Source organism: Monodon monoceros, unplaced genomic scaffold, assembly GCF_005190385.1.
Source record: "Monodon monoceros isolate NGI ecotype Baffin Bay Population unplaced genomic scaffold, NGI_Narwhal_1 Super_Scaffold_21, whole genome shotgun sequence".
NCBI classification, from domain to species: Eukaryota; Metazoa; Chordata; class Mammalia; order Artiodactyla; family Monodontidae; genus Monodon; species Monodon monoceros.
The window spans coordinates 152234907-152250347 of NW_021703778.1; the positions used below are offsets into that span (position 1 = coordinate 152234907).

The 15441-nt window shown below is 34.5% G+C and overlaps 1 protein-coding gene across 2 annotated transcripts in view; it reads right to left on the reverse strand.

Annotated features, from left to right (window-relative positions):
- The window catches only part of CEP128 (centrosomal protein 128), a 433475-nt gene that overhangs the window by 322615 nt on the left and 95419 nt on the right, over positions 1 to 15441 (reverse strand). For both annotated transcript variants that reach the window (XM_029239363.1, XM_029239364.1), the window contains 3 exons: positions 8996 to 9070; positions 7275 to 7407; positions 898 to 1049 (listed from right to left, as the gene is read on the reverse strand). In XM_029239363.1, coding sequence (XP_029095196.1) covers positions 898 to 1049; positions 7275 to 7407; positions 8996 to 9070 — 360 coding nt within the window. The remainder of the gene's footprint in view (positions 1 to 897; positions 1050 to 7274; positions 7408 to 8995; positions 9071 to 15441) is intronic.

A 15441-nucleotide genomic window follows, 5' to 3' on the forward strand; every position in this document is an offset into this window, starting at 1 on the left:
GTGTTTAAACTTAACTATCAGCTTAAAGCTAATTAATTAATTGATTAATTAAAATACATTTTCTATTGATGCACAGACAAGATGAAAGAGAAACTCAGACTGCAGTAACATTAAATATTTCCTTTGGATTATATAAAGTTATATGCTTTTAACACCAATTTTCTACCTTTCATTATTATTTAGGAAATTCTTCAAACGTGGCAACTTATTACAATTAGAACACAACTTCACTAATAAGAACAGAGTAAGACTGATACATATCTATTTCCAAATGTGTCCTCCATGTTTGATCTAATTTGCATAATTAAAATAGGAATTAAGCCATTTTCTTTTTATGAAGTTCTCTCCTTTGGTTTTTAATATTTTCTGATACTTACGCCATCTGTGCTAGATAAAAGGCAACCTGGAAATGGTAGCTGCCTAGTTACACTTCACTCATGGTTACCACATCATTCATGACTACTACACAACTCTAAATTGATGGAGGCATCACAACTCTACCTCATGGAAAACAGCTGGAGATTTGAAACCCTTTATGTTTCCAAAGAAAAAATATCAGTAATAACTTTTTGCTGTGCCTTCTGCCAGTTTCATCCCCTAAATAACTGTTCCTTCAAAGAAAAAAGGACCCTCTGTCTGAGGGATGGGCTCAATTGCTACTGGAACAAGAATATTTTCAAGTTTGATAGGTATCCTGACTTTGAGGTCCCAATGAAGAGAAATGAATTCATAGAAATTTTTGTATGTAATTAAAGTGGTCATCTATATAACTTTACCTTATCTATATCCAAACTAGAGTTCATAAAACATCACAATCTTTATATTAAAATTTCATTAAGCAATTCTATGAAACAGAACTGAAGTACTTTGAATACAGCTTAAAAACAGCAAAGTCACCTCTACTTGTGCTGCCAAATGTACTCTCTCCTTGTCTTTTCGCTCCAAGCACCGCTTCACTTCCTCTAACTCAGATGCCATTGCACTGAAGTTCAGCTGCACTCTCCAATCTGACATCTGCTTCTCCAGATCCTCTTTTTCCCGCTCAACCCCTTAAAAGAGAAAATGTAAAGCTTGATGGTTGTTCGTTACTCACAGGATAATGTACTTTCGAATGGTATGTTTTAATATTCTACCTAATACAATCCACTTATTAACTGTCACTGTCACCCAACAGACTTCTCAGAATTTGTCATTCTATTGTTTCAAGTCTCACACAGTTTTCTAAAATATACACATTGCTGTGTCATCCAATACTATCACATTTTGATACTAAACTTAAAGTGTTATCTGATTTCTAGTACAAGTTATTTCAAGAAAATTCTATGCATTTTTTCTTTAATTTGCCTTACATTCCTATATTACCCCCAAACTCTAAAACAAAAATACTGAAAGAATTTTCAACTAAGCTTCTCCACCTAACTGAAGTTACTGAAGTTCACACAACAAAACACTTTTCTTGCAACGTAAACAAATGATGCTGCTAAATTTTGATTGTGTTATGACCTCTAATCTATTAATTCTGGAGACTACTACCTACAATTGTATCACTGAACAATATAAATTGACTTAGTATTTATTTTTAGTTCAACATGAAATACTTGGTATATGATGAACAGGACACTGTTAACACCATCTTTTTCAAAGATAAATAACACAAAAATCCTTTTCTCAATGAGCTTGCACTCCAAGAATAGAAAGAAAACATAAAAATAAAGTACTTCCATGAATTTAAGATGTCAAAAATTGGAACATATATTATCAATTTAAAACTACTCTTTTTCTAGTAGCTTCCTTTCCAGAATAGGAAAGAAGGAAGGAAACACTAGCAAATCCAATTTATAGATCATGTGTAAGACACATGCTAACTTTAGAAATATTAAAATGTCAAAATTGTACATTTTGGATGAAAGATACATAGGTATTTTAATAGTGTGATAAGAGCACTTATAGATACTAGACAAACAGTTCTCTATATCTGTATAATTTCTGGATAATACATGGTTATTATACAAAAATAGTCCAAAGGATAGAATGATTAACTCTATCTTAATGAGAAACTGAGGTAGGAAGAACTGGTTACTATGGTAGTTCTAAAAAATAGATACAAAATTTCACCAAGCAAAGGAGATGAAGTTGGGGTGATATTTCAGGGAAAGGAAACAGCATAAAGCATAGAGGAACAATATTGGATTTCATATTCAGGTAACTGCACACACAGGAGTTCTACATAGCTAATACATATGAGGGAGGGAAACAGGAGAGTCAGCAGGGAGCTATGCATTGCCAGGGAGCTTAGAAATTAGCCTACAGACCAGGAGTTAACAAACATTTTCTGTAAAGGGTCAGATAGTAAATATTTCAGCTATATGGTCTCTGTCACAACTACTTATCTCTGATATTAAATTGCAAAAGTGACCTGGACAATGCATAAATGAATGGGAGGAGCTTTAGTCCAATGAAGTTTCTTTACAAAAACAGGGGGAGGTCTGGATTTGGCCCATGGGCCATACTCTGCCCACCCCTGCTAGGACTTCAACGTGAAAATATGCATATTTTTTATGTGTAAATGTATTTGACAAATATACACATTCATTCATCTTATAAATACATTTTTTATTTTATAAATTTATATATGCATATGTGTGTGCATATATCTCTCTATAGTACCTATCTACATATAGACATAGACATGTTTCATGATATATATAACATTAGTGTATACATACGTATACAAATTAACATTAGTATGAATATATTATACAAATTATGGAGATAATACATATGAATATGTGTATAAACACATACATATATGTATATTTATAAAACACATATGTATTTGGTGTGATGACATAATACTTTGATATGTTTCATAATATAGATATAAAACATGAGTGTGGATATATATAAATATATAGATATACACACATATATACATATATAATGAAACATTTATCAAAATTAAAATACTTAAAACATAAAGTATAAAATATAGTGTTACAAACACTCTCCTCCCACACCCAGTGGGTTATATGCTCCATTTTAAAGAACTCTTGCCACAAACAATGATGGGTCAGTACAGGATAGCAGTTAAGAGTTCAAGTGTGGGTAGAAAAAAGACTTGGTCTGCTACTTCCAACAAATGTAACTTTAAGCAAGGCACTCAATTTCTTTGTTCTTTAGTCTTTTTTTTAAGTCATTAAAATGGAAGTAAGAATACTCCCCCCTCATAGAATAGTTTTAAGAACTAAAGGAGACAGTGTAAAATGAGTAGCATAATGCCCTGTAAGAACTCAATAAATTATAATGAGAGGTTTTAATCAAGAGAATAACATGAAAGGTTTGTGTCTTAGAAGGGTCCCTTTAGTAGCAGTACAGAAGACAGATCATAGACAAGCTATTCAACAGAGTAAGACAAGTTAAGAGGGTAACAGAGATGACATGAAGCATGCCTAAACTGGGCTAGGGGGAATAAGAAAGAAGCAACTTCAAGAGATATCAGGATCTACAAATAGACAGGACAGTAGAGACTAATTAGATGGAGGTGAGAAGAAATAAGTTTGGATGTTCTTTGTATTTTAGGCTTATCTGGATAAAGAATGATACGATCAATTAAGATAGGAAATAAAAACAGGTTTTGAGGAAAGGATGAATTCAGTTGTAAATCGGCTGACTGAGCATTCTGGAAAGGCATATATTGATGCCCAATGAACAACTCCATCTGGAGGGTTGAAGGTTAGGAGAGTGAGATGAGCTAGATTTAGGGATCATCGTTTGTAGGTGATAGCTAAGGCATAAGATTAAATAACAACCCCTAGGGAGAGGTACTAAGTGAGAAAAACCATAAATAGGATTCTAGACAACAGAGGCATTTAAAAGGCAAACTGTAAACAAAAGGAAAAGATTCAAATACAAAGACTGAAAGCAATTAAGACAGAAGAACCAGGAAAGAGTAGGAACAATGAAGTCAGTGGAAGAGTTCTAAGAGGAAACAAACAGGAGTCAAGTAAGGCAAGTAATGGAAAGATTCCTTTGAATTTGACAGAGAAGACCACTAGTAAACTAAGCAAAGTCAATTTTAGAAGTAGAAGTGGAAGTCATTTTGCAGTCGGTAGAGGAACAAACAGCAAGCAGAGCGTGATGAGTGTAATTTCTTATGTAGAATTTTTAAAAATAATACAAGTATTCTATAAAGATGAAAACTCTAGAATTGTTAAAAGAAGGTGAAGAAGTCCACTGTCACAATGACAAGAGAACTTAAAGGGTTTTTTTTTTAACCTGGGAAGTAGTTAAAAAAAAGAGATTCTTCTAGTCCTCAAAGACACCAAAAATAACTAGATTTTATGAGACAACAAAACATATAACAAATGTACCACAGGATCTTTTTCCAAACAAAATGAGAGTTCCTACGTGCATCTTTATGAAATTTTGATGAATAATCTAATACCTTATATTTTACTGTTAAAAATAAATTTTAAAGTATTTGATGTTAAAATATGATTAAATTACAACATCAAATGAAACTTAAGCGAACTTAATGGCATGCAAATATATTAGGATAGGTATGTCAAAATTTGCCATCCAGTGAAGATTTTCTGGCAATGTGGAAATTCTAACTTAGGCAACATTTGAGTTATGTGTAGGGAATCTGGGGAATTTGTAACATCAGATGCTTACAAGAGTTTCTACAGTAATTTAGGCATCTAAGAAGCGTTAATATTTAAATAGTCTGAAATAGTCTACCAGAAACCATTATAAAATTTCAGTATCACCATTTCTGTTAAACACAAACTTTCGAAAAGAAATACATCCAGAGTAATTAAATTCCACAGCCTAAATCAATACCTCCACTGAAAAAGCATTCTAACAGTTTTCAAACACAAAGTCTTCCTAATCAACATAATAAAAGCCAGTCATATTGTTCATAACCACTTCTACAATGTGATTAAATTTCGTCACCAATCTCCAAGTAACAAAAATATAGAATCTTAATTGTATGCATATATTGGGAAAAAATGTGTGTGTGTGTGTACGAATCTGAAAAAAATTCCACTACTGCCTTGCTGTCTCTTTCTAAAAGAAAGACTCATGAGATAAGCAGGTCTGACAACAGAAATGGGTTTAAAAATCAAGAAGAGAAGACATTAAAATTGGATGCTAATATCAGCAAAAAACAAGTGAAATTTGAAATTGAAGACAATACCATTTACATTAGCATCCACAAAAAATTAAATACTTAGGTATAAATCTAACAAAATATATATGATGAAAACTACCAAACTGTGATGAAAGAAATCAAAGATTAACAAAATAAATGGAGAGATATTCCATGTTCATGGACAGAAAGATTCAATACTGTCAAAATGTCAGTTCTTCCCAACTTCATCAATAGAAGCAAAGCAAGCACAATCAAAATCCCAGCAAGTTATTTTTTGTATGCAACCTGATTCTAAAGTTACATGGAATGGCAAAGAATCCAGAATAGCCAGTGCAGTATTGAAGGAGAAGAAAAGAATTAGAGGACTGACACTATCCAACAAAACAGTGTGGTACTGGCAAAAAAGAAAAAAAATGGTCAGGTAGATACAAGGGACAGAATAGAGAGTCCAGAAGTAGGCTCACATAAAAACAGTCAACTGATCTTTGCCAAAGGAGCAAAGGCAATACAATGGAGAAAAGATAGTTTTTCAACAAATGGTGCTAAAACTGAAGACCTACATGCAAAAAAATGAATCTAGACACAGATCTTAAACCTTTCACAAAAATTAATTCAAAATAGATCACAGATTTAATGTAAAATGCAAAATTATAAAACTCTTAGAAGATAAGAGAATGATTTGGGGTTTGGTGATGGCTTTTTAGATGCAACACCAAAGTCACAGTCCATGAAAGAAAGAAATGACAAGCTGGACTTCATTAAAAATTTCGGCTCTGTGAAAGACATTGTCAAGAGAATGAAAAGACAAGCCACAGACTATGAGAAATTATTTGCAAAGACATATCTGATAAAGAACTGCTATCCAAAATATACAAAGGACTCTTAAAATTAACAATAAGAAAACAAACAAGAAACAAATAAGAATAAAACAATAAGAAAACCATACTAAGAAATGGGCCAAAGACTTTAATGAATATCTCACCAAAAAAAAATACACATATGGCAAATAAGTATATGAATAGTGCTCCACACCACATGTTATCAGGGAAATGCAAATTAAAACAACAATGATATGCCACTACAAACCTATCTGAATGGCCAAAATCCAGAACACTGACAACTTCAAATGTTGACAAGGATACAGAACAACGGGAAATCTCATTCACTGCTGGTAGAGGGAAAAATGATATAGCCATTCTGGAAGACAGTTTGGAAGATTCTTACAAAACTAAACGTACTCTTGCCATATAATCGAGCAATCACACTCTTTGGTATTTATCCAAAAGAGATGAAAACTTACATCCACACAAAAATCTGGACGCAGACATTTAATTTACAGCAGTTGTATTCATAATCGCCAAAACTCGGAAGCAACCAAGATGGGCTTCTGTATGTGAATGGATAAATAAACAGTGGTACATCCAACAATGAAATATTATGCAGTGCTTTAAAAAAAATTTTTTTTAAAAGAGCTACCAAGCCATGAAAAGCCATGGAGGAAACTTAGAGGCATATTACTAAGTAAAAGAAGCCAATATGAAAAGGCTACACACTGTATGATTCCAACCATACTAGGTTCTGGGAAAGGCAAAACTATGGAAACAATAAAAAGATCTGTACTTGCCAGAAGTTAGGGGAGAGAGGGATGAATAGTGAAAAACAGAGGATTTTTAAGACAGTGAAACTACTCTATGATACTATAATGGTGGATACATGTCATTATGTTTGTCCAATCCTGTAGAGCACACAACAAGAGTGAACCCTAATGTAAAATACAGACTTCGGATGACAATGATGTGTCAATGTAGGGTTCATCAGTTATAACAAGTGTACCACTGTGGAGAGGGGTGTTGATGGTGGGGGAAGCTGTGACATGTGGGAGCAGGGGTACATGGGAAATCTCTGTACCTTCTGCTCAATAGTGCTATAAACGTAAAATTTTAAAATTAAGTCTGTTTTTAAAAAACTGGATGCTAAATTATGATTAACTTGGAAAACCTTGTAGTAGATGAAGAAATAGGATGAAAAGAATATATAACATAAGGAAAGCGATTCTGAAAATGGGAAATATTTAAGAAAGATCAAAAAAGCCCCAGACATTTAAAAATCAGAATTATACCTCTTCTAAACCTCCAGTCATCTTCTTGTTCGTCCTGATGGTTTGACTGTTGTTTGGAAGTCTGAGATACTTGATGTACTAAGCCTTTTTGATCACCTTCTGCTTTCATGAGCTGTGTACGGAGTTCTTCTACCTAAATACACATAGTCAAAAATGAAATTTTATCAGTTTTAAAAGCAGGAAAAGAATAACTGAACTTACAAATTATTTTTCTAGGGAAAAAAAATGTACTTCCAATGGGCTACTGTAAGCACAAGTTGAAGCCAAGTTAATCTCCTTGTTATGCCAAGCACAGTGGAACAGTCTCTTGCTCCATTTCTTTATTCCTCCCATTCCTTCCACAAACAATGAATGTTCTTTCCCCTTCTCTGTGTCTACTGTGACAAAGAATTTGACCACACTTTTTTTAAATCCCTATTTTCACCTCAGTCCACTCTACTGTTAATTAACCCAAACTACCTCCAATTAAGTACTATACATTTTTATATTTTTCACTTATTTTCTTTCATGTGAACATAGTCTATTGGTTGGTAAAGTCAAATAAAACGATCACAATTTAGCACACTGTGATATCAAAGTACTGCTCAAAATAAATAAGCAATAAAAGCTGTTGAATAAACTATAAACTCCTTGAGGTAAGGTACCATTTTATTCTTCTTTGTATATCTGGAGACTAGCAAGCATGTCCACAACAACCTTTAAACAAGTCAGCAGTGGCAGAGACTCAGGTAAAGTCACAATGACAACTTTAACACATAAATCTCTTATTTCAAAAGATAAGATTAGAAATTACAAGGCAGAGTTCAAAAAAAAAAATCAGAAGGAAATGAATACAAATATAAACTTCCAAAAAAGAAACTCTAAACTCTGCCAACATTAATTCCATTGGACCACTGGCTGCAAAACAAAGCCATTACACATTTTTAAACATTTTGTAAAACAGGAGCTACGGTTTCAGATGCTTCAGGATTAACTGTCAAAACGTAATACTCCTTCTGAACGTCTAAGATGTCTGACAACTTTGCCTGCCTAGCATATTATGTAGTGAGTTATGTAAGCCACACCTCAAAACAGAGGAAGTTACAATTGCAATTTATATTAAACACAGGCAGAAAGGTAGTTAGAAACCCACATGCCTTTACCCAATGTGTATAAAATGGCTATTTCAAGTTACTGAACTTTAGATATCAGAAGCACCAAACTCCTATTATCGGCTAATGGGCTGCAAAATGTTATGCTTTAAAATTAAGCCTTATCTCTGGTTAAAAGGAAGCAGGGCAGGTAGCAGCTTGAAAATGTGAATATAAGACAGTGATGCATTCAAAGTAACTTGAACATGCAAGGTTTGTTTTATGTATTTTACTTCCGCCTACACTCTCTAACGTCTCCTTGAATAAAATTAAGCTCCTGGGAAAATCTTATCTTACACATCCAGTCTCACTTTTACACTGGTTGTGCTAAGAGAGATAATTCCTAAACTGGAAAAGCAATCAGCAAGATATGCTGTCACAGTGGGAACCTGGGCTGGTGTTTTATATTGGCTTTCTCTGAATCTTCCTGAAAGGATTTCATCTTTTGCTTATGTGTGTTAATATACATTCCTTAAGGAAAAATACTTCTAGATCTAAGGTTTTTTTCCCTTTCACAAAGACATTTAATAGGGAAAGAGACTCAATCCTGATTTAATTTAAAGCAGATTATCATAGCTTGCATAGACTTACCTGATGCAAAAGTGTTTCTCTGCTGCCTTCTGACTGATTCAATAACCTTCGAGATAGCTCCAATTCCTGTTCAAGCTAGAGTTTCAACAAAGAATAAGGAAAAATGTCCAATGGGGCAGAAAATAACTAAACTATTACAGGCTCAGTTTAAGAGGAGAAAAGTGAAAAAGTTTTCAGATTTTTACAGCTAACATAAAAGGAAAAATATCTTGCTCTAAACATATATCAATGCTCCCATTAAAATAATGGTAATTAAATAACAAAAAGTGAACCAGACCAGACTGCAGGAGGTCTTGGCTCTAGTCAGTTCCACCTCAATTATGACCCCCATTTAAATCTCTTTTTCTTAGGCCTCCTTTCTGTCACCTCTAAATTAAGGATTTTATATTAGATAATCTGAGATCCCTTCAGTTCTAAATCATTTTAATGTAAATTCTGAAGCAGTTTTTTCTTTAAATTACTACATGTAGTATCATATGAACAAAATTAGAATAAAAATTTCAGGGACCCAATGACTCAAAGTATATTTCATCCAATTGGTTATTTTTTATATTCTTAATATTCTTATATTCCTAATATTTCCAATATTCCTAACATTTCTAAAAATTTTAATCAGAATAAGATATTTTAAATTTCCCTAATAATATTGCCATTAGATAAGTATCCACAGAAAATGTGCCAGTTAGGTGACTAAATACCCTACAAAGTCAACGTGCTTCGCTTACCTCAAGCTGAAAAATATAACAGGATGTGAAGGGGAGAAGAATATTCCACTTCAAAATATGCCTCTTGGCACAAGTATTATTCTGAGTTGATGGCAATCAAAACCCAACAGACTCAGGAAAAGCTTTTTACCTTCCCCTAAATTGCATTTAAAAACTTAAAAAGGAGGTCTGTACCAGAAAGAGAGCTGTTACCAAAGATAACTTTCTATATCTGAAAGACCTCTTCACGGCAGGGCAAACATTTGTTTACCATACATATACTCTTCTCATCTTCCTGTGAACTGTGTTCCTCCCCTTTGAAGCCCCAAGCCCCTATTCCTTGCCTTAGTTCAGGATGGTAGATAAGCATCAACTGCCTGGCTGTCTTTGAGTCTCATATTTTTATGGGGCTCCCATACATACAAAATAAACTTGTTTTTCTCCTGTTAATCTGTTTTATGTCAATTTAATTATTATACCAGCCAAAGAACCTAGAAGGGTAAAGGGAAAATTATTTTTCCTCCCCTACAGATGGGACACTTTTGTTAAAAATCCACAGCTTACATATGATGGACATGTTTGCACTCTGTAAGGGTAAGGTTGTTTTGTGAAATCACAAATTTATATTAAGATGTTATTAAGTGCTTTGATTTGTAACAGTTATCCTAAATTATCATTTCATTTGAACAAACTACTATCTATACATTAGTCTTTCAGAAATTGTTCATGTGGAAGGTGTGACTATTGAGGAGTAGCATGAGGGAACACTGTGGTGATGGAACAGTTCTGTATTTTGACTATCGCGGCAATAAGATTGAGACTCATGAGATAAAACTGCATAGAAGTACACACACACAAACACACACTTAACACACAAATGAGTATACACATAAAGCTGGTGAAATCTGCATAAGCTCTGTACATTGCAACAGTGTCAATTTCCAGGTTTCGATGTTGGATGGCAATTATAGAAAATGTTATCACTGAGAATAACTGGCCCATGGTACATTTTTGTTTTGCAACACCTATGAATCTATTATTATTTCAAAATATTTTTTTCATACAGTTATATAAGTTTTTTAAAAGTGTACAGCAGCTCATAAAATAACTATCACATATTTTTAAAAGTACAGTTGACCCTTGAACAACATGGGTTTGAACCACACAAGTCCACTTATACACGGATTTTTTTTCACTCGTAAATACTACAGTACTATAGGATTGAATTCACATATGTGAAACCATGGCTAGAGAGAAACTGCAAATACGGGGAGCTGACTACATGTTATACTCGGATTTTTGACTGCACAGAGGGTCAGGGCACCTAAGCCCCCATTGTTCAAGGGCCAACTGTAAGTCAACTATAAAGTACATGTGGAAGCAGAGAATCCACACAAAATATTATCTGACCTGTTCTCTTGTTTCTATAAATAAATAAAAAGGGAAGAAATCGCACTGAAGTCAACATGGTTTCAAAATCTACCAGGGTCCATACGGGTCATGTTTCCTGGGTAATATCAGCATCTACAACTCCCAAAGAGCAAACGTGATGACCTGATGTACCTTGCTTACCACCGTAAAGACAGCAGGGACGCATCATGCAACTTTACATAGGTTGGTGAAATAAAATAAAGGAGGTAAGGGTAAATAGAAAAGGCAATACAGAGTAAAGAACATTATATCAGAAGCAAAATTTCACTTTATCATTCATTACCTTGGGCTTGGCCTTTAATCTACTCATTTGCAAACTGAAGAGAGTTGTTTGGCCTCTGAGTTACTTTCTAGCTCTAAAATGCTACGCTCTATAGCCTCACAGACATGAATTCATATCAAAGATACTTAATATTTAATGAGAATAGAGGATTTTTCGGAACTAGGCTGGTAACTGTTCCTATCTTCTATAACAAAAATGAGTAGATACAAAATATTCAACCTTTAAAAAACAGGTCTTTCCCAACCCTACAGTAAAGTCAACCTCTTTAAATGTTCTCCAGCAAAGAATGGTCAAGTTTAATTCACCTCTAGAAAAGGAGAGCGGCCAGGAGACAAGGTAGCGAACTACCTGTGTATGTTTCCAAGAGCAAGTAGCAGAGAGTGGCAGAGCCCTCAAGCCAAGTGACTCCACATCAAAACATAAAGGCTTCACTGCACTCTAACAAAAAACCTCAGGGACACTTTCCAAGGTACTCAATGAATATCACTGGCCCCAAACAGCATTACACTTGAAAAGTTAATTTTCAAAGGGGAGACAGCAGAAGCAAGAAGAACTACAATTCTGACCCTGTGGAAGGAAAACCACATTCACAGAAAGATAGACAAGATGAAAAGGCAGAGTACTTTGTACCAGATGAAGGAACAAGATAAAACCCCAGAAAAACAACTAAATGAAGTGGAGAAAAGCAACCTTCCAGAAAAAGTATTCAGAATAATGAGAGTGAAGATGATCCAGGACCTCAGAAAAAGAATGGAGGCAAAGATCAAGAAGATGCAAGAAATGTTTAACAAAGATCTAGAAGAATTAAAGAACAATCAAACAGGGATGAACAACACAATAACTGAAATGAAAACTACAATAGAAGGAATCAATAGCAGTATAACTGAGGCAGAAGAACGGATAAGTGACCTGGAAGACAGAATGGTAGAATTCACTGCCACAGAACAGAATAAAGAAAAAAGAATGAAAAGAAATGCAGACAGCCTAAGAGACCTCTGGGACAGCATTAAATGCAACAACATTCGCATTATAGGGGTCCCAGAAGGAGAAGAGAGACACAGAAAGGACCTGAGAAAATATTTGAAGAGATTATGGTTGAACACTTCCCTAACATGGGAAAGGAAATAGCCACCCAAGTCCAGGGAGCACAGAGAGTCCCAGGTAGGATAAATCCAAGAATAAACATGCCAAGACACATAGTAATCAAATTGGTAAAAATTAAAGACAAAGAAAAATTACTGAAAGCAACAAGGGAAAAATGGCAACATACAACGGAACTCCCATAAGGTTAACAGCTGATTTCTCAGCAGAAACTCTACAAGCCCGAAGGGAGTGGCATGATATATTTACAGTGAAGAAAGGGAAGAACCTACAACCAAGATTACTCTACCCAGCAAGGATCTCATTCAGATTCGACAGAGAAATCAAAAGCTTTACAGACAAGCAAAAGCTAAGAGAATTCAGCACCACCAAACGAGCTCTACAACACATGCTAAAGGAACTTCTCTAAGTGGGAAAAACAAGAGAAGAAAAGGACCTACAAAAACAAACCCATAACAATTAAGAAAATGGTAATAGGAACATACATATCAATAATTACCTTAAACGTGAATGGATTAAATGCTCCAACCAAAAGACACAGGCTCACTGAAAGGATACAAAAACAAGACCCATATATATGCTGTCTACAGGAGACCCACTTCAGACCTAGGGACACATACAGAATGAAAGTGAGGGGACGGAAAAAGATATTCCATGCAAATGGAAATCAAAAGAAAGCTGGAGTAGCAATAATCATATCAGATAAAATAGACTTTAAAATAAAGAATGTTACAAGAGACAAGGAAGGACACTACATAATGATCAAGGGATCAATCCAAGAAGAAGATATAATAATTATAAATATATATGCACCCAGCATAGGAGCACCTCAATACATAAGGCAACTGCTAACAGCTCTAAGAGAGGAAATCGACAGTAACACAATAACAGTGGAGGACTTTAACACCTCACTTACACCGATGGACAGGTCAACCAGACAGAAAATTCATAAGGAAACACAAGCTTTAAATGACACAACAGACCTGATAAATTTAATTGATATTTATAGGACATTCCATCCAAAAACAACAGAATACACTTTCTTCTCAAGTGCACATGGAACATCCTCCAGAATAGATCACATCTTGGGTCACAAATCAAACCTCAAGAAATGTAAGAAAACTGAAATCATATCAAGCATCTTTTAGAACCACAACACTATGAGATTAGAAATCAATTACAGGGGGAACAAAGTAAAAAACACAAACACATGGAGGCTAAACAGTATGATACTAAATAACCAAGAGATCACTGAAGAAAGCAAAGAGGAAATCGAAAACTACCTAGAGACAAATTACAACGAAAACACGACGATCCAAAACCTATGGGATGCAGCAAAAGCAGTTCTAAGAGGGAAGTTTACACCTATACAAGCCTACCTCAAGAGACAAGAAACATCTCAAATAAATAATCTAACCTTACACCTAAAGGAACTAGAGAAAGACGAACAAAGAAAACCCAAAGTTAGTAGAAGGAAAGAAATCATAAAGATCACAGCAGAAATAAATGAAATAGGAACAAAGAAAACAATAGCAAAGATCAATAAAACTAAAAGCTGGTTTTTTTAGAAGATAAACAACATTGATAAACCTTTAGCCAGACTCATCAAGAAAAAGAGGGAGAGGACTCAAATCAGTAAAATGAGACATGAAAAAGGAGAAGTTACAACAAACACTGCAGAAATACAAAGCATCATAAGAGACTACTCCAAGCAACTCTATGCCAAAAAAATGAACAACCTGGAAGAAATGGACAAATTCTTAGAAAGGTATAACCTTGCAAGACTGAACCAGGAAGAAATAGAAAACATGAACAGACCAATCACAAGTAATGAAATTGAAACTGTGATTAAAAATCTTCCAACAAACAAAAGCCCAGGACCAGATGATTTCACAGGTGAATTCCATGAAACATTTAGAGAACAGCTAACGCCCATCCTTCTCAAACTCTTCCAAAAAATTTCAGAGGAAGGAATGCTCCCAAACTCATTCTATGAGGCCACCACCACCCTAATACCAAAACCAGACAAAGATGCTACAAAAAAATAAAGTTACAGACCAATATCACTGATGAACATCGAAGCAAAAATCCTCAACAAAATACTAACAAACACACTGAAAGATCATACACCATGATCAAGTGGAATATATCCCAGGGATGCAAGGATTCTTCAATACACACAAATCAATCAACGTGATACACCATATTAAAAAATTGAAGAATAAAAACGATATGATCATCTCAACAGATTCAGAAAAAGCTTTTGACAAAATTCAACACCCATTTATGATAAAAACTCTCCAGAAGGTGGGCACAGAGGGAACCTACCTCAACATAATAAATGCCATATATGACAAACCCATAGCAAACATCATCTTCAATGGTGAAAAACTGAAAGCACTTCCTCTAAGATCAGGAAAAAGATAACGATGTCCACTCTCACCACTATTATTTAATATAGTTTTGGAAGTCCTGGCCACCACAGCAATCAGAGAAGAAAAAGAAATAAAAGGAATCCAAATGGGAAAAGAAGAAGTAAAACTGTCACTGTTTGCAGATGACATGATACTATACATAGAGAATCCTAAAGATGCCACCAGAAAACTACTATAGCTAACCAATGAATTTGGTGAAGTTGCAGGATACAAAATTAATGCACAGAAATCTCTTGCATTCCTATACACTAACAAGGAAAGATCAGAAAGAGAAATTAAGGAAACAATCCCATTCACCATTGCAACAAAAAGAATAAAATACCTAGGAATAAACCTACTAAAGGAGGTAAAAGACCTGTATTCGGAAAACTATAAGACACTGATGAAATAAATCAAAGATGACACAAACAGATAGAGAGATATACCATGTTCTTGAATTGGAAGAATCAATATTGTGACAATGACTATACTACCCAAAGCAATCTACAGTTT